The sequence below is a fragment of the Ochotona curzoniae genome, unplaced genomic scaffold (genome assembly GCF_017591425.1).
Source record: "Ochotona curzoniae isolate NIBS_2020 unplaced genomic scaffold, NIBS_Ocur_1.0 contig_66, whole genome shotgun sequence".
NCBI classification, from domain to species: domain Eukaryota; kingdom Metazoa; phylum Chordata; class Mammalia; order Lagomorpha; family Ochotonidae; genus Ochotona; species Ochotona curzoniae.
In genome coordinates, this window is record NW_024466512.1 from 23,451,191 (window position 1) to 23,478,286 (window position 27,096).

Here is a 27,096-nt window from a genome sequence, read left to right on the forward strand (position 1 = left end):
ACAGGGGAAGATTCCCGGTTCACAGGAGCTTAGCAGCTGCAGCTATGGGGCAGCAGCTAATAGTAGGCAGCGCTTACTATGTGGAACCAAACCCTGCATGTGTATTAATGTAATCCCCACAATAACCCCGAGGAAAATATTATTCTCTCCACCTTACAGAGCTGTAATGGGGAAGCTAAACAGTAACTTGTCTATACTTGCCTGAGTTAGGATACAATCTAAACCTAAGCTGTCCAGCTGGGGATCAAGGTTCTTAACTGCTAAGGGCATTTTCTACAGTTGTAGCATGGCCACCAAGGCACACACAGAGACAAGCGAGATAGGTTTTGGACAAAGCAAAACCTAAGGGGTTGGCATATGATCCCGGTCTCAAAAGTCAGAAGGTGGCAAAGGGGTCTGGAAAGAATCTAGGTGTAAGGGAAGGGGAGGAACAGCTCAGTGCATTCTGGAGATCAGCCAACTGTAAGGCCGCCAAAAGGTGCTCTAATGCATGTTTGGGAGAAAGCCAGGGAGGACTGAGCCCCTTGTAAAGGCGCGGGAGGGCAAAAAATCTCAAGATGGGAGCCTGACACTAACAATTCGTGGCCACCCCTCAAAGGATTCTCCTTGCTAAAAACCAAGGTGCGCAGCATGCCCACGTGTCTACCAGGGGGGCATATCCAACTCAGATGGTCAAGGTCGCCCGTATGGGCTCCGGAGCAGCTTGTGCCAACCACTGGCTCGCGTCCCGGGCACAGACGCTGGGGACTTGGCGGGCAGCCCAGAAGGGCCAGGCTTGGTCAGGGACGTGCGCACTGCCGGGACTGACCATCACCATACCGGCTCGGTGAGTACACAAAGACCTGCACTCCGAGTTCCCGCCGGCCACGTACCCCTGGTGTGTGGCCCGCGAAGGTCGAAGAGAGCGGCCTCAGGCTCCACGGGCTCTCGGCTCCTCCCCTAGGTCTCTCCCCACAGCCCTCAGGAACAACGGCCTCAGTGATAGGAGCTTTCTCTGCCAATCAACGCTGGCCGCCGCCCACACCTCAGCTGACCTAACTTGGATTGGTTGCATTATTGCCGGCCTGCGATAAGATTCTCTTCCAGGATTCGCTAGCAATATCCCCTCCCGCCTACCGCCTCTGTGTCAGAAGCTCACTATTGGTTGGCCGCGTTGCCAAGCTCCGGACGCGGCTCGACCATTGGAGGCCGCGGGCCCGCCCCCGCCGGCTAGGTGAAGGTGAGAGTCTCCTCGAGTCGCGCCCAGACCGGATTGAGCAGCTCCAGGAACCGGGAAGGTTCTCGGCAGCGTGCAGCTCTCTCGTCATGGCGCCTCCGTCCGTCTTTGCCGAGGTTCCACAGGCCCAGCCGGTGCTTGTCTTTAAGCTCACCGCTGACTTCCGGGAGGATCCAGACCCCCGCAAGGTCAACCTGGGAGTGGGAGGTAAGGATGCGGTGCCCAGGGAGCGTGAGCCGCTGGGCGTGGAGCGACCCCGGTGTGGGTCGTAGGGGCGCAGGCCAGAAGGAGGACCCTGGGGACGAGCGGGGTCCACGAGGACTAAGCCCAGCCTAACCAGTTTTGCAGATGAGGCTGTGGAGGCGCTGGGAAGGGGCGATGTGCCCAAGGTCACATGGAACGAATGCAGCAGCTGGTACTCAAGGAGCTCCGTCTTTCTGATGCTCCATCCTGGGTTCCTCCTCCTCCTCCATCCCCCTAAGAAACTAGATGGCCAGGGTCTGTAAGGAGAGGAGAGAAAAGATGACGCCTGATGGATGGGCTTGGGGTCCTGACCGCCGGGGGCTGGGTGAAAAGACTTCTGGGAGCCTTAGGGGCAGCTCTCGCCTGGGCCAGTAAATATTTGGCCAACGGGTGACCATCAGGAGCCTTGTTAAATCTTGTGGTGGGAGGTGGAGGCTTCGTTTTGTCCTCGCAGATTTAAAAATCTGCTGCTGTGTGTGCTGCGGTAGCTCCCCAGGTGCCTCCGATCCCAGGTGCCTCTGACCCTGGCTCCTGCTGCGTGTTGTAGCCGGCTCCGGCCGCTGTGGGAGGGAGGGATGCAGTCGGAAGGCGAGGACTGTATTCTTAGCTCGCCCTGTCTTGGGCCTTGGACAGCTGAGTATGGGCGGCAGTTTCCTCATCTGCCAAGATTTGTCCTGGAGGGCCTCTGAAATTCCTTCTGTGATCTTCTCTGATGAAGGCGTCATTTCTATCCCTATTCCTGGGCTGTAGGAAGCCCCAGAAAAAGACGTTTTCTTGTTTTTTCATTGTGCCACGTGCTCAGACCACTCAGAGAGAGAAAAGTGAGCCTCATGATGTTCTGTGTGAGGGAACACACGTAGCAGGAAGGGATGAGGGATTTGGGCATGAAGACGTGGAATTCTTTTTGTAGCAGCAGTGACATGAAGCAGATTTCCCATAGAGAGTGTGTGCACAAAGCACTATTGAAATGTCTCCATTAAGGTGGATGCAGGAGAGAGTAAGGAAAATTAAACTACTAGGAAAGGGGAATCTGTTGGAGTTGGGTACCTGTGCACACACTGTATTATTCTTTCAAATTCTGCGAGTGTTTCAAAAATCTTCATAATAAAGGATTAAAAAGTTAGTTCAGTACTGCATAGCTCTCTGCCCACGAAGGGAAAGCTTCTAGTACTAAGAGAAATAGTGAGACACTGCGTTGAGTTAGGACGGGTACTAGTCAAGCTTTTGATTTAAAATCTAATTTAATTTTAATTTAAATCTAATACAGAACCTCCAGAAGTTGAGTATGGCCAAAACCTATGAAAGAACTAGTATTAATACCAGCCTGAACCTCAAATTTTATTGGTTCTCCTCCCTTTGAACTGCCTTACAGATTTTCTTCTTTCTTAAATTCATTAAAGGTGCTTAGGATAAAATCTGGCACTTACCTAGGAGTTATGCAAGTGTTAAATATTTACTATTATTGTTGCTTTGGCTTTTCTTTTTTGAGTGGGTCTCAGAAGAAGTTGAATAAAAAATTTTAGCTCTAGAACTGTACCGTGGAATCATTTATGCTTTTGGTTTGGAAAGAAGCTGCTCATGCCGAGAAAAAGCATCCTGCTATTCCAGGCCAGAAATGATTGGCTCAACTTTTAGCCCAGGCAGTGCCTTTGGAGATGTTGTTTACCAGGAGTCCAGAGCTTCACCTTCTTACTACTCGTTACTGCGAGCAAATGAGTTCTGCTTGTGATGTCATAGCACACAATATACGGAAGGTTGCTCGTTGGTTACTCTTACTCAGAGCTAAGGAAGCTCAGGCTTAGGGAGTTAGCAGTTTGTCCCAAGTCTTATGACCACTAGACGTTAGTCTGGGAATCCTGGCCAGGTCTTTCCAGCCCCAGGGTCTCTGCTCAGTCCTCTATTTTTGATACTTCAGGAGGTTTGGAGGCAGCCAATGAATTGTCTTAGAAGGAGCCAAAAGACCTGGGAACAGGCCCAGCACTAGGATCCAGCAGTGTGACCTTGGGAAGATTATGTGACATCCTGGGGACTCAGTCCCGATAGTGAGGAACTGAATGGCATCTAAAATTCTGCTAAGATCTGACTACTGAAAGTCTCCTCCAAGCTTTTCTAGCACATTCCATGACTATAATGTAGGGTAATAATTTTACTAGCCTTATCAGTTGACTTGAGGGTTAAAAATGTGAAATGTGCTATATGAATGGAAAGTGTAACATATAGGTGTTAATTTTGAACGTCCCTGCAGTCTGTCTTTGTAGATGGAAGAGCCTTGGATAAGGATTTCGACAGAGTAGGGTAAGAGATACCCTTGCAGCTTTTGCAGCCTTTGTAGTCTCAGCTTTACTTACACGTAGCACAACGTATTATTCCAGGAACCGTCATGCATTGCTAGCTCTAAGGACAATGTTTTTTCCACCCTCCAAGTTACGATAAAACCTAATAGTGGTTAGGTTAGCTCAGATTCCAGTGACTTTTTTTTTTTTAAAGAATAAATGGCAACTATGATCTCATTGGTTAGTTCGTACTTCCAATGAGTTTTCCTTCTTGCTGTGTTGGCTTCATGTTCCATGCAGTTAAATAGAGTATAGTATTACATTTCCCACTGTGAGGCACAGCAGTTTTTGAGTTGATCATTTTAGTGCTTCTGAAAAATTTCAGACTAAAGTAGTTTTAAGGGCAGAGGAGATATGAATAGAACAGGCTATAGCAAGAAATTTCTTCCAAGATTTCAGTTTGTTGCTGGGGTCCGTGCAGTGGGTGTGGAAGACACGAAGGTGTGAAGAGAACTGTTTCATTGCAGGCAGGGCTGCAAGAAATTTCCCGCTGCATGGCAGGGCCTGTGGACGTCTCTACAACCACCTGAAAAGCAGTTTCACCTCCCTTTTGCATGGACACCCGACAACCCCACTGAGAATTCTGTTATCTGTTTAAGCATTGTTTGCCACTGCAGGAGTTGGTTTTTACTGTCAGTGTGAGCTTGGAAGTTGATGTTGCTGATAGTATCTTGCAAAAGGGCCTTTTATAATTCTTGCTATCTCTGTCTCCCGTCTCTGTTGCCCCATTGACCATCCTTGATCTTTAGCTCCCTCCTTCTGTGATGCATTTCCTCCCTTAACTGATTCAAGACTAAGTTGTAAAATGAGGATTGTAGTGGGAATGTGTTACTGATTGATATGTGAGAACTTCCTGACCACAGGATTAGGACAGCTGATATCCTGCCTCAAGGTGAAACAGTTGGCAGAACTATCCTTAGGAATGCCTGCTTCACCAGGAGTGAAAAGTTGGTGCCAGAGTTTGTGAAGGCATCTTCTTGCATGGCCCATTATCATCCTGAAATTGCAGTGGTCTGTTTATTTTCTCTGCGTCAATTCACGCACCCCTCTCAAGTTCCAAGCTCGGCTGGAGCTGGACTCTGGCTGTTAATTTTTCATGTAAACTTGCCTTTCTTTTCATCCAGATAACCTACCTGTACTTCTGTACTTGCTTTATTATTTGTTGATATTTTCAATGTGATTTTCTAGCACAAATAAAAAGTTGTTAAGGATATATTATCAGATATTTTAAAAATTTTTCACACTAAAAAATCTTTTACTCTTTTTTAATTTAGGAGAGAGAGAGAGAGAAAGAGAGGGATGCTTCCATCTGTTGCTTCATTCCCCAGTTGCCCACGATGGCAGGGACTGACCAAGCCGAAGCTGGGAACAGGGAACCCGATCCGGTCTCCCACTTGGAAAGCAGGGACACAGCCATTTTTGAGCCCTCACTTGGTGTCTTCCAGGATGCACACTAGCAGGATGCTGGGGGTCAGGGGACAGAGTGAACCCATGGACACTGTGATGTGAGGTGCAGGCATCCATTCCAAAGCAGTGTCAGGTGCCTAAATACCCACTCCTACGCCCTGTGCTCCTGAATACTTCCTGGTCCTCTCCCCGGGATCTTAGTGGGAGGAGGAGCTCAGGGACAGAACTTCACAGATCTTGGGTGGGGATGGGGGGGAGGAAAGTGGAAATGTTAGCAAGAGGATGAGAGTGTTTTCTTTAATTCTGTGTGTCCTTTCTTTCCTTCAGGCCTGCTTGTGACCTGTGTGACTGCTCTAGAAGGCCTTGTCCCCTGGGGGAAGGGCAGGGACACTTAGAGCTGGGGATCTTGCTAGGACAAGACCCTGACATAATCCCCCTGGGCCTGGCCTGCTTCCCAATTTTTGTTGCATTTTTACTCTTTAGAAAAGCACATGGGCCCTTGAGCTTCTGTGGCAGCCTCTCTGTCTTACTGTCCTTGTGATCTTGGGGAAATGATTGACCCTTTCTGGCCTCACTTGCAGATCCCTAGCACAGCCATCCCAGTATTTTTGGTGTACTGTTAGAACAATTACATGAGAATAAAGACTCGCACATTCTTCATAGATGTACAAAGTGTTTAGTAAATCCTGCTTTTCCTTGGGCTTCAGTTACCATTGTTGTCTGTCATTAGGAAATTTTTCTCTCCATCCTTGATGTCTCTGAGAGCTAGGCGCCTCTTAGACACAGCCCATCGCCACCTCACATTCACCGTATTCCCAGCAGAGCTCTTCAGGCCCACCTTCCCCTCTTTTTTCCCCCCTCCTAGTGTTCTGTCTCTTGGTAAGGTGCCCTCTTCTCCACCATCTGCTCCTCATCCAGGCAAAGAGCAGACTGGAGTCAGCAGCAGCCCATTCCCCAGTCCCAAATCAGCTGATTTGGTAATTGGATCCCATCTGTTTCGGGTGTCTTTCAGTTTGTGCATTTCCACTGCCAGTGCCTTCATTCAGACCCTGTTATTTCCCTTCTGGATTGGTGCCACACTGTGCAGACTTTACCTGCCTTTTGTCCTCTTCAGCTTACTTTTCACAGTTTCTTTCAAATGATCCCATTAATGTGCAGCCGTCCCTGTCAGTCTCTCACGGCAGTGCTCACTTGGGTCCCACTGCAGTGGAGCTCCTTAGAAGATGCTCCAAGTGCTTGGAGACATTCCCTCTGCTTCCTCAGTGCACCCCACTTGAGAGCCAGGAAAACAGAGCTCCTCTGAAGCCTCCTGGGGGACCTTGTGCAACTCTGGGGCTGGCCCGGGCTTCTTCCCCTTCCTGCCTTTGAAACTGTTCAGTCATTCACACTCCATCTTCCTGGTGAAATCTGCCCCTCTAAGGAGAAGGCTTCCCGAGGCACATAGCACTTCCTGCTTCAGGCGCAGCCAGCTTCTGGCTCAAGGTGGATTAAGTGAATGAGAAGCTCATGACTCCACAAGCAGCAGTAGAAATTCCTGGGCGATCCTGAAGGGTGGGTATGGGTGATGCTTGCTCCACTGCTGCAGTTACCAAGAGGAATCTGCAGCTGGGCCGGGCTTTGGAGCTAACCCCAGGACTGAGCCTGGAGGCAACGAGCAATGAGGCAGGAAGACTGGGCAGTTTCTCCTCTGTCACAGGTAGTGACACAGGGTTATCTAGTTTCACCGTGTGTACAGCAGTGGCAAGAACTGTAGTACTACTGCCACTTTCTCTTTCATTAATTTTACTTGTTTATTATATATTATTCATGAGTGACTATCATAAATATAAATGCATACATAATTGCTTAATACATATAATATTCAAACCCAGACTTGACATGTAAAATAATGGGCTTTCTATGAGCATCCACATTTTGTACATCTAAGTAGTATCCTTTCTTTTTCAATACTTTTGTCAGTCTGTTGCGGTTATAGTCATTTATTTACTTGTTTATTTGAAAAAGAGGGGGAAGATACACAGATAGAGCAATCGATTGGTCAGTCAATTGATCTTCTATCCTGTGGTTCACTTCCGGGCTGCTCCAGGCTGAAGCCAGGAACCTGGAACCCCATCCGGGTCTCACACGTGGGAGTCAGGGGCCCAAACACTTAGGCCATCATATGCTTTTCCCAGGGATGTTAGCAGAGAGCTGGATCCAAAGTGGAAGAGCTTGGACTGTGTAGGATGCTTGACCTACTGTGTGCCACACGTCAGTCCCTAAATAGTATCCTTTCTGTGTAATCTAAACTTGCTACTCTTCTACAGAGATTTCTGGAATGGCCTTTGAGGCAAATAGGAGTCACCCCGGAGTCCCTGTCTTTACAAACACGGTTCTGCCCGAGTATTCCCAGTGCTCTTTGGTGGCAGTGATGCAAGTACTTCTTTCTTGCTTTCTTACTTTCCTTCCTTCCTTTTTTTTTTTTTTTTAATTTTTATTGGAAAGTCTGGTTTACAGAAAGGAGGAGAGACAGAAGGATCTTCCATCTGCTGGTTTACTCCCCAAGTGACTGCAATGGCCAGAGCTGAACATGACTAAATTCTCACCTTGCTTGCGCTGGGATTCCATATGGATAGATAATTCAAGTACTTTTTGTAAAAATTCAGTTGACTTGCAAAGAATGAAGATTTGGTGGCACTACTGGGAATATTGAAAATAATGAGAATTCCCTCTGAAAACGATTCCGGAAGTAGTTCCAAAAATGTCCTGACAATGATGGCATTGTGATCACAGGGCGAGCTGCTCCGTGAGCAGCTCCCACTTGGAAGTTGTTATCTTGGTGTATAAGTACACCAGACCTGTCTGGTACAGTAGACTTTGTGAATTTGCTGCATGGGCAATGGTTTGCGTGCTGTGAGTGCCCTGCAGGTTAGATTCTGCTGCCCAGAGACTTGGCTGGCCAGTGGCTGTCTGGAGCTCTCTCCCTGTGTTTGTTGCTAGCTAGGTATGTTTCTCAAATTTGCAGTTGACACATTCCTAGAGGGTAGATTTAACTGTTAAGAGAGGGCCAATAAATTTAAATATCTTATGAAGTCATATTTGTTGTATACCTTTTTTTGTTTTGACATTTATTTTTATTGGAAAGTCAGATCTACAGAGAAAGAGAGATAGAGAAAAAAAGATCTTCCATTTGACCAGAGCTGCACCAATCGGAAGCCAGAAGGCAGGAGCTTCTTCCAGGTCTCCCGCATGGGCACAGGGTTCCAAGGCTTTGGGCTGTCCTCCACTGCCCTTCTAGGCCACAAGCAGGGAGTTGGATGGGAAGTGGAGCAGCTGAGACACGAACTGCCACCCATATGGGATACTGGCACGTGCAAGGCAAAGACTTTGGCCACTAGGCTACTGACTGGGCCCTGTTTTATACCTTTGCCTAGTAATATTATATTTAGAATTTTTCTTTCTTTTAAGATTTATTTATTTGAATGACAGAGAGAGAGAGAGAATGCCCAAGTGATTGCAGCTTTGGGCAGCCCAAAGCCGTGAGCCTGGAACTCCATCCATGTGTTCCACATGGGTGCAAGAGCCCAAGTATACTTGAGCCTTCTTGTGTGGCTTTTTCAAGTGTATTGGTAAGCGCTGGATTGGAGGTGGAGCAGCATGGACTAGAATGGCTCTTATGTGGGATGCTGGCACTTAAGGTGGTTGTTTAATATACTGAACCATAACCTCCTCCCCAGAATTTTTTTCCAGGAAGGTGCTGTAAGTATGTATAAAGATATGAGCATTTATCATGGTTATAACAGAATACTTAATAAAATATGCATAGAAGGGACTATTACCTAACCACTAAAATGTTATAAATAGTTCATTTATATGAAAAAGTGCCCAATTGCATTTATAATTAGAAAAGTGTAAATTAAAGCTACCTTGAGATATCATTTATATGTTCTAGTTGGCAAAATTCACTTGGGGGTGAGACTATTACAAGTGAACATTTTTATGCAGTGCTGGGGGAAAAGATTGATACATCCCTATGAAGGACAATTTGGTAATAGCTATCAAAATTATAAACATACACACTATAGCCCATTCTTCCACTTTCAACCCTGAATCTTCTAGATACTTTTACATACATGTGAGAGGACATGGGAGCTTTGTTTATATTCCTATGAAATATTGCCTCAACTCCTATGTCTGTCAACAAGAGACTGGCAGGACCCAGTGTTGTGGGATAGCATGCTGGGATCTCATCAGAGCGCTGGTTTGTGTCCTGACTCCGCTTCCGACCAGTTCCCTGGGAAAGCAGCTGAGGCTGGCCCGAGTGCTTGGGTCCCCGCCAACCTGCAGGAGACCTGGGTGGAGTGCCTGGCCCCTGGCTTCAGCATGGAACAATTCTGGCTTTTGCAATCACTTTGGGAGTGAACCAGTGGATGAAAGATCTCTGTCCAAATAAGTAAATCCTTATGAAAATAAGCAAGAGACTTGCAAAATAAAATGTGATACATTCATCATTCAGCCATGAAAAACAACAGTACTCTGTATACACAAATGTAAAAAGGCCTTTAACTAGAAAAAGCAAGGAAAAAACAGTGTGATATACTACGTTTTGTGTAAGAAGGGCAGATGTGATAAGCTGTTTTTTTCTTGTTTGCACACAGGAAAATTCTAGAAGGATACAATAGAAACTAAGAATGCCTATTTCTTAAGGAGAAAGGATTTAGGAACCAGGCAGGTGGGGATAATGATGGTGCTGGGGCATGTAGAACATGTCACTTGTTAGAAAAACTGTTGATGATGAGCTATTAATGTTGAAGTGGAAAGCAGGATGTTGAAAATTCTGATTACAGTGTGATCCGTGGGAAATGGGTTGTTTTTTTTTTAAGTCCGGGATTAATTCTGGGCCGAAATCAACAAGATCAAACAATCAGAATGACTATAATACTTTGTTTTCATCTTAAAACCACTTGCCTAAGTATAGGATTGCTGGGAAACCTAAATATTCGAGCAGAATGCCAATGACCTCTGCTGAGAAATTTTGCTTAGAGAGATTACCGGCCTGGACGCAAAGCCAAAGCAGCTGCCCACGAAATGCTGTAATCCTGTCAGAGTCCAGGGGGAAATATCAGCGCCAGGACAGCTCGGCACGGCCTTCAGGTACTTTCAGTGTAGAGTCGAACATGACTAACAACAACTTGGAATTTTACTATAAAGTGCGTTAAACTTGGTGAGATAGGTAAATTTCGATCATTGAGAACATGAGGCAGAGTGAGTAGGACGGACAGCCAGGTGAACACTGCCTGTCATGTCAAGTGACAGGGCGAAGCTGTGCTGAAGTGGTTCCTTGGGTGATGGCGAAATAAGTTGTCGGACACTCGTGTCAGGTGTGTCTGCTTGCTGCTTATCCCAGTTCTGTTCTCAGGGCTTGAGGAGAAAGTTGGCTTCCTTCCACCCTTCTCTTGCCCTATGCTTAGGTTTGAATGTGCCAACTTCCTGGGAAGTAGAACCCAGACTTCTCTGGAAACCTTGGGGAGCTATAGAAAGAAAATTCCTGGGCCTGTGGCAGTAGAGATGTCAGTGCAGCAGTAACATTGGCCTGGTCTTTTGTTTTTGTTTGTATAAGGCAGAGGGATAAAGATATTTACTGGTTCATTCTCCAGATGCCAGCAACAGGCAGGGCTGGGCCGGGCTAGAGCCGAGGACTGCGTCATTGCTGCCTCCCAGGGTGTGCGCTAACAGGAACTAGATCAGAGTAGAGAAGCCAGGACTTGAACCCAGGCACTTTGGTACGAGATACAGGTGTCCCAAACATGGTCATAGCTTCTACACCAACCATGACCCCAAGCTGGCATCTTAAAGACTTTTTTTAGTTTGTAGATTAAATTTTTAAAAATTTTAAAAAGACTTATTATTTTTATTGCAAAATCAGATATACAGAGAGGAGGAGACAAAGAGGGAAATCTTCCATCCATTGATGTACTGACTCACCAGGTGACCACAAGGGCTGGAACTGAGCTAGGAGCCTCTTCTGTGCCTTCCACATGGGTACAGGGTCCCAAGGCTTTGGGCCGTCCTCGACTGCCTTCCCAGGCCACAAGCAGGGAGCTGGATGGGAAGTGGGGCTGCCGGGATTAGAAGCGGTGCTTATATGGGATCCCAGCACCTTCAAGGCGAGGACTTTAGCCACTAGGCCACCATTCTGGGCCCCAATTTTTAAATCTCTTATGCTTTTTTTAAAAGCGTTCAAGGCAAGGACGTTAGCTGCTAGGCTATCACGCTGGAGGTTTTAATTTTTTAATTTTTTGATATAATTCCGTAGTCTGGGATTTCCGCCCTCCCCCCACCGACTGATTTTTCCCTTATTATTACAGTAGTATAGACCTTCATAAGGAGTTATAATTCCATCAGTCTGCTATTTAAGTGTGCCCCAATACAGATTACTTTTATATGTACTCTCTTACATGGTCAAGCTTTGTGCTGGTATGGTTTTATTTTTGGTGAGCACAGATTTTAGAGCCAGAAGTTCCCGTAAGAACCATGTCTGTCCTGTTTGCCTGGCATCTATCTCAGTGCTTGGTCCACAGTCGAATCTCAGCAAGTAAATGAGCTTTAATCTCCTTCATTATAATTGAATTATGTTTATTTATTTGAGAGGCAGAGAGAGAGACTAACCGAAAGAACTTCTGCTTTCTGGTTTACTTCCCATATGCCTGTAACAACCAGGCCTGGGGCAGGCTAAAGCCAGGAATTCAGTCCAGCTCTCCCGAGTGGGTGGCAGGGACCCACCTTTGCTCAAGCCATCCCCTGCTGCCTCCCAGCGTGTGCCTCAGTAGGAATCTAGAGCTGGGATCCAGAGCAAAGATTTGAACTGGGACTCCGGTGAAAAGGCAGCAGTTGTCCCAAGCAAGGTCTTAACCACCAGGCCAAATCCCCACCCCCACTGCTGTGCTGGAGTGGGAAGTGTTGGAATTCTCTGTTAGCAGTTCCTACCTCTTGCTTGGGCGGAGCTGGGCACCCCACTGTGTGTGACTCTGTGCTGTGTTGCAGCTTATCGCACCGATGACTGCCAGCCCTGGGTTCTGCCAGTAGTGAGGAAGGTGGAGCAGAAGATCGCTAACGACAGTAGCTTCAACCACGAGTATCTGCCCATCCTGGGCCTGGCCGAGTTCCGGACCTTAGCTTCCCGCCTGGCCCTTGGGGACAACAGTCCAGCTCTCAAGGAGAAGCGGGTAAGTGTGGCATAAAGCTCTGTTGCCTCTTTGAAAACTCTCAGAGCCAAGAGGAGTTGAAAATTCAAAATCCTGCTTGTTTTTTAGTTTGTACTGTGAAATCTAGTGAGCTATTGACAGGTAAGTCGTCCAAATAAGGTGTGGGATCAGGAACCTGGGAGCCCAGGCACTGTGGCCGTGTCCAAAGCACAGCCTCTTTAATCATTAAGGTTCTCCCAGCGCGTGATCCGGTCGCAGCTGCTGGATTTAAAGCAGTCACTGGAGATGCCAAGTTCAGGGAATTTGATGAAATAATGACAGACTGAGTTCCAGACCTCACCCCACCTTTACTTTTGACTGTAGGAAGGTCATTTACCTGCCAGCCCCAACATCTCTTATAAAATTACTAGTCTGTGATTTATGGGCCTATAAGGAACATCTCACAGCCCTCTGAAAGTCCACGCGGAATTTTGTATATATTGATTTCTGGGGGAAGGATCATACCCTTATTAGATTTTCCAAGGGTGTCTGTGGCCTCCCAAAAGTTCAGAACCACTGGTTCAGATGCTGTCTGAAGTCTGTGCCAGTTCTGGTATTCTGTAATATTCTAGCCTTCACCCCAGCATCTCCTGTTTAGCTCCTGGTGTGTGTTCTGTACATGACTGGAAACGTGTGGAAGAAGAACCCGTTTGGATGCAGCACCTTGAGCTAGGTTGTGTGTGTCACGAAGTGATACGGGACAGGTTGTAGCAGCTGAGGAGGAAGACCCGTGAAGGCCGCGGGCAGGTCTTCGGAGCCTCGGAAACAGTGTAGGCAAGGCCGGGGTGCTGCCCCTTGATGTCGGTGTATGTTTCTGTCAGCTGGAGGGGTTTGAAAACCATGCTGATGACTGGACTCCATGGCAGACCAGTGTGAGGTCAAAGGCTGAGAGGGTGGTGCCCTTCCCCCCTACCTTTCATGTATGTTGTCCTGCTTTTTTTCTTGTTTCCCCATGGGCTTACTATTTATTTATTATTCATTCATTCATTCATTCAAAAAATTGAACGGCAGAAATACAGAGACAGACAGAAGGATCTCCCTTCCCATCTTCTGGTTCACTTCCCAGATTCCCACCACAGCAGGTGCTTGATCATCCTGAAGCTAGGAACTCCACTTGGGCCTCCCTCCCACATGGCTGTCAGGAACCCAGCTATTTGGGCCATCAGTTGCTGCCCTCTGGGGTGCATGTGAGCAGGAAGCTGGAATCCAGACCTGAACTCTGGGATTGTGATACAGGATGTGTGTGCTTTAACTGCTGCGACACACGTACTTACCTTGGCCATATCCCTTCACAGCGCCCCCCGCAGGTGACGTGCAGCTGTGGTCAAGAACCACAGTTCTGAACACAGAGGGGCGTTCACCTCAGGGGCCAGGAGTCCAGGGCCAGAGGTTGGTGGCTGAGAGCCCACCTGACAGAGCCAGACGCAGGTCTGAGCAGAAGACTTGCCCAATACCAGTGTTGTTTGCAGGAGATAGGCCTGGCTGGGATGGCAGGGAAAGGGAAAAGCTGGGGTTTTTGCAATAGTCCAGTTAGGTATTGTGCAATTCCATCCAGCTTGCCCCAGGCTCCTGTTCAGGTGTCAACAGGACCACCTCACGGAGTCAGCCAGCCTGCTCCCCACCTGCTCTTCACAGCAGGTTTTTCCTTTGGTGTATCACACTGCCCTGATGCCCTGGAAGCTGAAGCAGGAGGAAATGAAGGTCACACTTGTGTGAGTTCTTAAACATGCCTCGGGAAGCAGGGACACTGGGTGAAGGTGCTGGAGCTCAGACCAGTCATTAGGCAAGGAGTTAATTAAGGTTTTAACTGGGTTCTTATGAGACATTGAGGCTTGCCTGCAGAGCAGGGTAGAGATAACAGAATGTAGAGATTATGTTGCTTTGGCAAGTTGCTCCAAAAATTCAAAGTTTCTACAGAGGGATGGGAATTTCCTACTGACATTTGAAAGCAGGGAACTTTGACTGCTCGGGGGCCTGTCTTAGCTGCTGTAGGAAGATTGATTGATACTTTGGTGTTGATACATGGGAACACCAAATTTATCTGTGTTTGGGAGCTCCTTCCTTGAAGACCTGCTCTTAGCAGCTATGTAAGGTGCTTGCTCCTCTGCCCAGTGAGCCTCAGTTTGGTCACTGCAAAGACCAGTAGCTTGTGGCCTTGACCTGGGAACACCGCCTGCTTCCTCAATCTAGTTTACTCAGTGTTGTACTTATGATCACAGAACAAGCTTAAACAGCAGTTTCACAGCACTCCTGTTTGAAGACACGTTTTTGGACTGATTCACTGTACTCTCAGTGTCGCTTATCACCCGAGGTCCCAACTGGTTCTAAGTTCTGAGAGTTTCCTCTTTTCCTTGGGTGTGCCCTCCATCCCCAGACTATGGTCTTCCTTAGCTCTGTTCTCCACAATCTCATCTGGATTCTTGAAACAGCATTCTAATGGGTCTTCCTGCCTCTACTCCCTTCCTCCATTCTAGCACATTCAGTACACTGCAGTGGAAATGATCTTAGAACAAAAGCTAATCATGTCCCATGTCCATCCCCTACATCCCTCAATAGTAGTTCACTACCTGCAGGGTAACATCTAGATTTCAGTTTTTGAAGGTTTGTATATTTACTTGAAAGTCAGAGTTCCAGAGAGAGAAAAGATGGGTAGAAATCTTCCCCCTATTGGTTTGCTCCCCAGATGGCTGCAATCAATGGTCAGGGCTCAGCCAGCCTGCAGCTAAGAGGCTGGAACTCCATCCAAGTCTCCTCTGTGGAGACAGAGGCCCAAATATGTGGTCCATTTTCTTCTATTTTCCTATGTAAGTTAGTGGGGAGCTTGATTGAAAATAAAGCAGTGGGCACTCAAACTGGCACCCATGTGGGGTGCTGGCATTAGAGATGGTGGCTTGACTTGCTGTGCCACAGTGCCAGCCCCTAAAATTTGGACTTTGAGCTTGGCATGTAGTGGGTTTAGTAGACAGTCTTCATCTTCTTATTGCAGTTTCTTATTCTTCCTTATCCCTCTAGGAGTCAAGAGTTTGGCTGTTTTCTAGACCCTAGGCCCCTGTCATGACCTGGAACCTTGGCTCCTCCCTCACGTCTCCAACCTTCCAGGCCCTATTTCCATGTCCTTCAAGACCTGATTAAAGGTCATCACCCTATGTGTCTTTGGCTTTCTCAGGCAGTTAGTGTCCTTTGAGTTGCCAGAGGACTTTGTTCCCAGCCTGAGATAATAGTTCCCTGCTTACCTTAAAGCAGATTTTAAAAGTCATTCTCTCCCACTGTAACTTCTTTCAGACCAGGGACAGTAGTTTACCCATTTGCTTTGCGTGCATTCAGCACTGAGCTCCTAGCTTGGCACTCTAAGGTCCACAGATAAAGTTTAAGCTTAGTCATTCAGCTCACAGGTGCTCACTGCTAGGTCTATGCCAGGTGCTGGAGCATGGCGGGACCCGAAGCAGAACCTTTGGCCTAGCTTTCAGCTTTGTATAAAATAACAGACCAAACATAATAAGAAAATGATATAGCATATTAAAGATGATATGTGCTATGATGACGGAGCAGAGGAGCCTTGATAGGAGTGCCAGGGGTGGAAATGAGGGTGGATACGGGGTTTTTTTTAAGACCATATATGTTTTTAAAGATTTATTTAACTTTTTTTTTTTTTATAGAGTTACAGAGAGGAGAGACAAAGACAGAGGGAGAGGTTTTCTGTCCTTTGGTTCATGACCCAAATGATTGCAATGTCTGGAGCTGAACCAGTCCCAAGCCAGGAGCCACCTTTGGGTCTCCCACATGGTGCAGGGGCTTAAAGCCTTGAGCTGTCCTTCACTGCTTTCGCAGACCACAAGCAGGGAGCTGGATCAGACTTGAACCAGTGCCCATGCGGGATGATGGCACCACAGGCAAAGGCTTAGCCTAACTACACCATGATGCCACCCTGTGGATAGAGTTTTAACCAGGATGGCCATGGTAAAAACAGAAACTTTATTTGAGCCTGAGTGAAGGTGATGAGGCATGAAAGAATGAATGAACAAAAAGCCAACAGCATCTTCCTTTTGCTTCTCAAGGTTAGCCCTGCCAGGTTCTTTTCCTAATTTGAAGAGACCTATCTTCTGAACTCCCCACTGCTTCCTGTTACCTTTCTGCTCTCAGAAAAGGATCCACACAGCATTCTGAGCCCGTGTAGGTGGGAGGACTGTGAGCTGTATGACACCCCAGTCTTCCTGACTGTCACCTCCGGCAGCCTTGAGGCTTGAGCTGTGGATCAGGTCTTTTGACACTGCCTGCTTTCTTCATCTGGATCAGTATATGTGTGTGCAGTACCATGTTTTGCTAGGGGCGTGGAGATTAATGCAGCCTGGCCGTGTCCCCACAGCTCCCAGACAGCTCTCCTATTCCCCATAATGTCAGCAAATTGTAATCTCAGGCCAAGGTTTTAGAGGCCAGCACCTAATCTGATTGTGTATTAGATACTGAAGGTACCAAGCCTGCCTTGTGTAGTATTGTACCAATTCTTTCTGCTGCCCTAGGCATTCCTGTTTAGCCAGAGGTCCAGCTGCTTGAGAGTCTGTGCTTATTTCCTTTGAGTTCACGATCTTCCTTAATGCCTGCACTAAGGGTCAGTTTGCCAAAAATTGTTCATAGAATGACCCACTTGCTGTGTGATGGAGTCACCCAAGACTTGTTTGTGTTACTGGTTGCAGGTTAGAGCAACTTCAGTTGCATTGAAGCCACCTAGGGTTCAATTTTTTTTCATTTTCTATTATTATTTTCTATTATACAGTTTTGTAGATTAGGGATTCCTCCCTCCCTGTTTTCCCCTCAGCATTTTCCTCCATATTTTTATAGTCTAGTAATTGTTACGTGTTTAACATTCTGCTGTTTTAATGTATCTTGAAGTTGTAGTTATAGAAAGTGATGGAAAATTTAGTATCAATTTTCAAAGTAGGGGCTGGCATGATGGCTCAACTGCTCTCTCCTCTGCTTGCTAGCTCCAGCATCTCATGTAGGTGCTCCACTTCCCATCCAGCTCCCTGCTTTTGCTGGGAAAGCGATAGAGGATGGTCCAAACCCTTGGGACACTGCTCCCACATGGGAGACCCAGTAAAGTCTCTTGGTTCTTGTCTTTGTATTGGCTCAGCTCCAGCCATTGCACCCATTTGGGGAGTAAACCTGTGGATGGAAGATCTTTCTGTCTTTCCTTCTCCAAAAATCGAATCTGCCTTTCCGATGAAAATAAAAATGTATTTAACAGTTCTGTTAGGTGTGCTTCTTTTATTCAGGATTAGAGATGCATATTACAGTGCATCTTTATTTCCTGATATGGTAGTCTCTATTATACAGTTCATCTATGAGAATATATGTATATATTTGTTTACCTGTGTTGACCTCTTGAGAATTTATTTTAAGTGTTATCCTCATCATGATTGTTAAGAATTAATTCACGTTGGGCCCGGCGTGGTGGCGCAGTGGTTAAGGTCCTCACCTTGCACGCCTGGGATCCCACATGGGCGCCGGTTCTAATCCCGGCAGCCCCACTTCCCATCTAGCTCCCTGCTTGTGGCCCGGGAAAGCAGTCGAGGACAGCCCAAAGCTTTGGGACCCTGCACCCGCGTGGGAGACCCGGAAGAGGCTCCTGGCTTTGGATCGGCATAGTATCAGCCTGTTGCGCTCACTTGGGGAGTGAATCATTGAGCGGAAGATCTTCCTCTCTGTCTCTCCTCTCTGTATATCTGCCTTTTCAATAAAAATAATAATAAAAATAAATCTTAAAAAAAAGAAAGAATTCACGTCAGTGAAGGTAGGTGTTTTTCTCCTAATCTAGTCTCCTGGTTTCCTGATTTCTTGTAATGTGAGTCGTTGGGAGATCAAGGGTGGTGTTAGTAGTTGAGCACAGGAAATTATTCCTGAGAATGTTTTCACATATTTCTGTGCATGTCTGTCCTGTTTCTATGGTAACCTAAAACTGTGTTCCCAGGAAACCTTGCTCCTCTGAGTGGAAAGTATTAGCATTTCCAGAATCGCTAGGGTGTCTGACATGTAAAGTGATGCATGAAACTTTTTCCTGTATCTAAGATGATTTTTAAGTCTGTTTGAAAGTTGAGCATGCAGCATGCGTGAATCTGTGTATGCTGTCACCTCGCTTCCCCAGTCACCTGTGTTGATGTGGTTAATCATGTGTGTCACTCCCCTCGCACTCCCCATTCCCTTCCCACTGCCAGGCTGGATTAATTCTCATCCCAACGCAGTCATCTAAATAGTCTCTTAAAACATTTTACAAATGATGTATGAACACATTGCTCTTGTTTTAGAAGACAACTGTCATATTGGATCAAAGTCTTTCTTGAGCATTATGCTGTCACCTTCTCCCCGGAGTGGCCACAGTTGGGAGACTCGTGTGACCTCCTTTTATTCTCCTTTGCTGGACAGGCTTGTATTGGCCAACATGCAGTTGATGACGTTTCTCTCCTGAAAGGCTTATGCTGAAACCTAGTGACAGTTTTGAAGGGACAGACTCGGATTGGTATAATAACATAAGCGAGGCCTACAGATTAGACGTAGAGTGGTCTTTGTGTCTAGCTCTGTTGCTTCCCAACCTCGGGTTGTTTTGTCTTGCCACCTTCCTGTATCCCTTTTCTCGTAGGGAGATGGGGATATAGAACTTGCCCCATGTGTTGGCATCCAGTGAGAAAGAATTTTGTGACTGGTGAGATAAAAGGCCCCTAGCAGGTCACTGTAAAGGTGGAAAGGAGGTGATACTGGCCTATCACCTTTGTTTTGCTAGGACGTGTTTCTAAGGCTTATGAAGTCCAAGTCCTAGAGATGGGAAGGAATGCCGCAGGTTGCTGTTGAGACAAGCTAGAGACCCAGTTTTCTAGGCTTCTGCTGGAGGGATGGGAGCTGAAAATGGTGGGTTTGCCTTGCAGGGCATACATGACCTGTTGTGGTGGAGTTGGTCCTCCCCCTCTGTGGTTAGAATTGGAGCTCCACCTTGGGTTAGAACTCCTGGGTTGCAGACCTGGCCTCATGTTCAGGGGGTGGTAACTTTGAGCAAGGTGCGTCACCTCTGTAAGCATCAGTTTGTCATCTGTAAACACAGGCCAGCAATCGCGCCTTCCCTGTGTGGTCATGTGAGGTTTCAGTGAGATTCCACCAGCACAGGACTTTATACCGAGCAGGCACCAATCCGGTGCTCATGATGACCTTACAACCTTCGTTTGCTGATATCATCTGACCTGTTCCCCATTAGCAACCTGCTGACCCTGCTGACCCTGCTGACCCTGCTGCTTGTATTTCAGGTTGGAGGCGTGCAGTCTTTGGGTGGCACGGGTGCCCTACGAATTGGAGCTGAGTTCTTAGCACGGTGGTACAATGGCACGAACAACAAGGATACACCGGTCTACGTGTCCTCACCTACCTGGGGTGAGTATGCTGTCACCAGAGGAGAGAGAAGCCCTAGAGAACTGGTTCCACGGAGAATGTAGCACAGCAGCCTTTGGGGAATTGCTGCAGCGGTGGGCGATGGACGTGAAACAGTGCTGACTCAGATCAGGGGTGGTTTTTCCTGAGACTCCTGGTAGACTTGTGTTTTAGTCTATGTTGAAACTCCCTAGAGGTGACGTGAAACGTAGATTACAAGAAGTACCACCATAGTAGCATGCATTAATGTGACGGGTTGAACTTGCTCGTGCTTTATAGTAGTTCTTTATTTTAACTTCTGGCGTCAGCGATCCCTGTGGACATTGAACCTGTGAGGCCCCGGAAGTTCACGTAGGTCCTTTCCACTTAGGCCTCCTGCTTATGTCTGTCAGAGCGTTTAACATTTCACCCCTTTGCTTGCAGAGAATCATAATGGTGTATTTTCTGCTGCTGGTTTTAAGGACATTCGATCCTATCGCTACTGGGACGCAGAGAAGAGAGGACTTGACCTTCAGGGTTTCCTGAGTGATCTGGAGGTGGGTGATATAGAAGTCAAAGTTAAAAGAACCCCAAGGGGTCAGGAACAGAGAGGAAGGTCTTTGGCTCAACTGATTAGCAAGAGAAAGTGAAATATTTTCCCTAACAAGGTGATAGTTTCTGAGCTAGTATGTAAGAGGGAAACCACCAGAGGAACGTGGAGAAAAGCCAAGAACACAGGTCCCCTTACCCCTTGGGGCCAGAGCGTGCGCGACTGACCCTGCCTCCCTGTGGCACTGCTGCTTTCAGAGCTGACACAGCTTCCTTCTCCCCAGAATGCCCCCGAGTTCTCCATCTTTGTCCTCCATGCCTGTGCCCACAACCCAACCGGGACCGACCCGACTCCGGAGCAGTGGAAGCAGATCGCTGCTGTGATGAAGGTAACCGTCCTCTCTGAGCATCTCCTAGCACAGCAGGCTCCTCCTGCACTTTCCCTGCTCCTGCTGCCCAAGGCAGAAAATATACAGTAATTAATCCTGTTATCCCAAGGCAGACACTGTGAGTGTTTGGGTACAAGATTGTTGAACTGTGTGTGTGTGAAACAGAGAGAGACAAAGAAGGGATCATTTTTGTTAACACTTTTATGTAACAGGCCTTGTTTTTTTTATTTGGACTGCTTCATGCACATCACTAAATTTTCTTCACAGCTCTGTTGCATTCCTTTCACAGCCATGCTGTTAGGAATTAGGCAAATCACCTGTAGGGTATCTAGGTATATTTACAATTTCTTAATCTTATGAACAATTATTTAATTAAGCTTTATTTTCATGATTTCTTTGGGATATCCTATATTTGAATCTTGGGCTGTAAGCAGGTATATTCTTCAGTAATGTGCTTCTAGAATGCTTGGTGAGCTGCCATGTGCTGGGTGCCATGGGATGCAGTGATGAACCAAGCAGAGCCACAGTCCCTGCCCAAGCACAGGAAGCCTCTGTGGGATGACCAGTGAGTACTAAGCAGTTGCTATTCTGGGATAGGCATGTTGATAGGGTTCTGTAATCCAGACTTGAGGCAGTGTGTAGGAAGCAGTGAAGAAAACATCGACAGGTGAGCGCTGGCAGAGAATAAACATTCCTTTGGGAGGAAGGTGCATGGTCAAAGCCTCAGGATAGATCATGGCTCCCTGAGGAAGGGACAGTTGTTTCTGTGTGACCTGGAGTGAGGCCTTGGACTGTGATCTGTGGGCTGCTGCAAACTCTGAAATCTCTGCTGTCAGGGCAATGTGAGTGTATCGTACGTGGTCCTGTGATCACCTGGCTCTGTACTAAGTAATGGAAGGAAGGGAGAGCCTTTAGGAGGTGACTGCCGCTCTCCAAGTAGAAGCTGCTGGTGACCAAGCAGGTGGCAATGGGGAGAGTGAGGTGCAAATGGATCCTGGAGTTTTCAAGGAACAGGATCAATGGGACTGGGGTATGGTTGGATGTGGGGGATGAAGTGCAGAGGTAGAAGTTGAGGTCCAGCCAGTCTGGGGCCCGGAGAGGTTGGGAGAGGGATGCAGCATCCACTCAGCCATAGGAGGAGGTTTGGTACGGAGGCTCTTTGTGGAGATAAAAGTGATGAGAACAGAAGCTCCTCTGCTTTCCCTAAAGTCAAGAGGAAGCTCGGGGGATACCAGGGCTCACATAACTAACTTCTTACACCAAGGCTTTGTGGAGAAGAAGCTCAGGACCTCCATGCCTCAGCCCTGTTGGCAGAGCTGCATAGTGACATTCTAGGCCATCTTGGAAAATCTGCTTTAAGATTAGGGATAGATGTTGTGGCTCAGCGGGTTAAACTGCTGCTTAGGTGTTTGCGATTCATGCTGAAGCACCAGTTGGTGTCTTGGCTCTTCCTGCCTCTGAACCAGCTCCCCATGAATACATCGTAGGAGGCAACAGGTTGTGTGTGACTCAAGTGCGTGGGGCCCTGCCATGCATGTGGGAGACCCGAATGGAGTCCTTGGCTTCTAGCATCAGCCTGGTCCAGCCCTGGCTGTTGTAGCCATTTGCACATTAAACCAAGGGATCGAAGATTTTTATTTCACGCTCTCTCTGTTATGTCTTTAAAGTATGTGAAAATAAACAAACATTTGAAAAAAAGTCAAGTTTACTCTGGGCAGGTGTGGTGCAGCCAGTTTCACCACTTGGGATAACTACATCCATATTGGAGGGCTGGTTCTGTCCCTGGCTATTGCAGTTCTGATCTAGCTTCCTGCTGACACATCCTGGGAAGCAGCAGATGATGGTTGAAGTGTTTTGCCCTGGTCACCCATGTGACCTGAGTTCTGGCTGCTGGCTTCAGCTTGGTGCAGTCCTGGCTGTTGTACCTGCAGCCAGTCTATGTGAAGTCTCTTTCTTTCTCTCTTTTTCCTCATTCTGCATTTCAAGCAGATGAAAATAAATAATTGTTTAAAGAAGGAAAAAGGCCAGGTTTACTGAAATTCTCCTGCTTGTTGGTTGGGATTCCGCTAAACAGAGAGACACGTGTAAATGGAGGCTGGCTGCATGTAGACTAGATGCAGGAGACACAGCCCGGGTTAGGCGTTGCTTCCAGCAGCAGCTGGGGCCAGAGGCCAGTGTCTGAGTGCGCTCGGAAGGATTGCCCGCCCTGACTCACTGTCCTTGCTCGCAGCGCCGGTTTCTGTTCCCCTTCTTTGACTCAGCCTATCAGGGCTTCGCATCTGGAGACCTGGAGAAAGACGCCTGGGCTGTTCGCTATTTTGTGTCTGAAGGCTTCGAGCTCTTCTGTGCCCAGTCCTTCTCCAAGAACTTCGGGCTCTACAGTGAGTGCTCGCCCGAGTGACTCCCTTCCTGCCCTGCTGCCCCTGCCTCAGCACGCAAGGCTCATGCCTCTGTTCCCTCTAGATGAGCGAGTGGGAAACCTGACAGTGGTCGCGCAGGAGCCCGGCTGCATCCTCCGGGTCCTGTCCCAGATGGAGAAGATTGTGCGGATCACGTGGTCCAACCCTCCAGCCCAGGGCGCTCGCATTGTGGCCTGCACGCTCTCTGACCCCGAGCTCTTTAAGGAATGGTAAGAATCACGAGGGGGAGGGCTGGGATGCTGAATGGTGATCATCCATTTCATTATATCTCTGCTTTTCATCTTAAAATTTTTTTTATGTTAGTAAGAATTTCTAGTTTTTAGATTTTTACTTATCTGAGAGGTAGTTGGCAGGGAGGAGGAGAAGAGATCTGTGTGAGAGAGTATTTCCATCCTCTGGGTCACTGGGGGGCAAAGTCATGAGTCAGGAATGGCACCCCCGTGTGGACAGCAAAGACCCCAAGTCCACACTCTGTGGCTGCTGCCCCCCAAGGTTCATGTCGGCAGTAAGTGGAATCGGGAGCCGGAGTGGGAATGGAATCCCAGCACTCCGGGGCGGGCAGTGGGTGTCCTGACCTGTGGCTTCACTGCTCAGCCAGAAGCCCACTCCATTTGCAGTCTGGCAGGCTGTGATCCCGTTTTCATCTTGTGGCTTAAACTACACTTCTGAAACTGTCATGATTCTGTGTCCTGTCTCTCCTGTGTGCCTTGGCTATGCTGCTTGTCCACGCGTCAGGACGGGTAATGTGAAGACCATGGCTGACCGGATTCTGACCATGAGATCGGAACTCAGGGCACGGCTAGAAGCCCTGAAGACCCCTGGGACCTGGAATCACATCACGGAGCAGATCGGCATGTTCAGCTTCACTGGGTTGAACCGTAAGTGGCCCTGACTGCATGAGCACTTGCACCTCTGCCCTCTGTTGCAGGTCTTGAGCTTGCCTTTGTCAGCTGTTGCTGTTCCTTAAAGCAGCCATTGCATAGGACCAGGACCAGTTCGGTGTCCTTAATGTGTCCCAATGTCCCCTGACTCCATCTCAGAAAGACCCTGTTGTGCTCTGCCACGTGGACCCCATAACCCATATACTTCCATTTTAGGAAGTGCTTTTAAGACAGCCACCGAAGGCAGTAAAGGGGCTGGAGTGGAGAACAGATTCATTTGAGTCATCCTGAAACAACTGTAGAAGTAGCCAGTGTAGCGGAAATGGTCCCTAGTAGTTGAGTTCTGAGACCACAAGGTGAGGATGTCTCCCCAGCAAGTGTCTGCCCTGCCTCTGGGCAGAGTTGTTTGTAAATGGCCAGGCCTGTGTTCACTACATACAACTTACATTTTTAGCACTTGACATCATTTAGCATCTTTTTTTTTAAAGGATTTATTTATTTTTACTGGAAAGTCAGATTTACAGAGAGAAGGAAAAACAGAAAGCAAGATCTTTGATCTGTTGGTTCACTCCCTAAGTGACTGCAACAGCCAGGGCTGAGCCAGGTCAAAGCCAGGAGCCTGGAGCTCTGTCTGATTCTCCCACATGGGTGGCAGGGTCCCCAGTTCTTGGGCCATCTTCCGCTGCTTTCCCAGGCACAGTATCAGGGAGCTGGATTGGGAGTGCGTCAGGAGGGATTTGAGCCAGCTCATATGGGATGCTGGTGTTGCAGGTAGTGGTTTAATTTGCCAGATCACCTTGTTGATCCCACATTTTCCCCCTTCCCCTCCTAGCGTGTTAGTGGGAGAATTTAGAGAATGCTGGGAGGAACTGTGCAGGGACCCTATTCCCTGTGTCCAGTGCTCGTGTCCCGGCACCTTCCTGATGACCTTTACCAGTGTGGAACTTGCCCTGTCCCTCAGGAAAGTCTGAGTCCCTGGAGTTAGATTCAAACAATGAAACTCTTTCTAGGGAAGAAGTCCGATGCTTTTATTAGCTTCTCAAACAGCAGCACATCCCTCCTCCCAGAAAGTGGGGAAATTGCATTTGTGCTTGAACAAAAAACAAGCCAGGATAGGAGCTATGGGCTACCATCCAGAGCAGGGCTGGCCCGTGGCCCTGTAGGCTGAGGGGCTGGGCTTTGTCTCTGCAGCAACCGTCATTCACAGTGCAAGCAGCTCAAGGTGACTTCCAAAGTGGCCTGGCTGCCTTTGTGTTTTGTTTGGCCAGCCACGTGGGTAGCACGGAGTCCAGGGTCCAGGTTTTCACTGCCATAGAGAGGGAGCTTAGAATTGTGGCATGAGAGTCACACTGCCCACCATTCACCTGCTGTGTGATCAGCAAAGCCATTTGATTTCTCTCCACTCTATCTGTAACATGGGGATGATAAGGTTATTGCCAAGATTAACTGCATCAGAAATAAAAGTACTTAGAGCACTGCCTGGCATGGGTGGCATTTGCTTCTTATGTTATTGTGATGATTTGGTTGTTATCCCGTGCAGTCAGACTGCTGACGCCTCAAGGTTGCTCGTCCTTTAGGCTAAGATCAGCAAGAATTACATCATGGACTGCCAATAAAGCAAAACTACTCTAGTGACTGTAGTATAAAGAAAATTAAGGCTGTGCTTTCCTATTTCACACCTGGGGCACTTGCACAAATGCAGAAACCCTCCTGCAGCTGGCAGGGAGAACGGGAAATGACCAGACTTCTAATGGTGCCAGGTTAGAGGTCTTCGTAGATTTTCAGCTGTTGCCTCATTCACACAGCATGTGTCATAGCAGGGACCTGTCCCATGTACTGTAAAATGAAGTGTCCAAGGGGAGTGGCTGCCACGTGCTCAGAGATAAATAAGCAAGTCGGGAGAGGGAGGAAGATCACCTTGTCACTGTTAACGGGCTGTTCCCAGGCCTGCTGGATGTTGGTAGGTGACGTGGTGCCCTGGGAAGGTGACGTGCAGGATTTGGTGGAAAGGTAGTACCCGGCTGAGATTCCCACTGGAGGTAGTCATGTTGAGCTTGCTGTGGATTAGAAAGTTAGCTGAAAATATTTTCCAAAATTTACTGATTTTAAAAACTTAGTGTTTCAATTGGCAGGCTGAACAAAAAAGGTCCTTTTGCTTTGCTTTTCTTATGTTAAGAGAAGCTGTCAACATATGATCATGACACCTCCACCTTACCCTAACGGAATCTTGTGTCTCCCACAGCCAAGCAAGTTGACTATCTGATCAAAGAAAAGCACATCTACCTGCTGCCCAGTGGTCGGATCAACATGTGTGGCCTAACCACCAAAAACCTAGATTATGTGGCCACTTCCATCCATGAAGCAGTTACCAAAATCCAGTAAAGAAATACCAGCCAATCCTGCACCACCACCACGGGTCTCTGTCACGTGTGCTCCCCGCCTGCACCAAACCAGTTGTACATACGGTGGATTCGAGATGACTCAAGAACTGAAAAGGGCGGCTGCTGTTTAAACTGGTCCAGGAAAGAGAACGGCCTTGGGAAAATCCCGGGGACTTGGGGCTGGAGCCTTCGGGAGGCCAGGGCCAAGGAAGCCTTTTATTTAAGAATAAAGCACTGCTTTGACGGTGAACGGGAGAATCCTGTGCCTCTTGCTAGCAGCAGGAGTGAGGCCCGTGGTGGTGGTCATGTGCTTCTGCGTGTTGCTCGGCTCTGCACCAAGCCCAGTCCCAAAGATGAGGTTGCTGGAAGGAGGCGAGTGTGCTCAAGGGTGTTGGCTGTGACATTGACATTCGTCATCTCCACCCGCTGCGTGCCGTCTCCCTGCTCCTTCTGCATGGTCGTGTCCCTGATCCCAGCTGTTAGTCTCAGGGTGAGTGTGCTCAGAGATAAGGTTTGCATCGTGACACACATCTGACATCGAACAAAGGTTTCCTGAAACAATACTGACCCTTGCTATGTGTAGTGCATTCTGATGTTTTCTAGTCCATTCTGTTGTAATCTATTTCACTAAAAAGATTACTTCATAAAAAATAAAATCATGATCAAGA

The 27,096-nt window shown here is 47.7% G+C and overlaps 1 protein-coding gene across 1 annotated transcript; it reads left to right on the top strand.

Annotated features, from left to right (window-relative positions):
* Positions 1-1,123: 1,123 nt before the first annotated feature.
* GOT1 (glutamic-oxaloacetic transaminase 1) lies at positions 1,124-27,096 on the top strand. The gene is made up of 9 exons (XM_040992330.1): positions 1,124-1,423; positions 12,223-12,404; positions 19,709-19,832; positions 20,253-20,365; positions 20,642-20,746; positions 22,977-23,127; positions 23,210-23,375; positions 23,902-24,044; positions 26,290-27,096. Exons 1-9 carry the CDS (start codon positions 1,306-1,308, stop codon positions 26,427-26,429), a joined length of 1,242 nt encoding a protein of 413 aa, XP_040848264.1. The 5' UTR covers positions 1,124-1,305; the 3' UTR covers positions 26,430-27,096.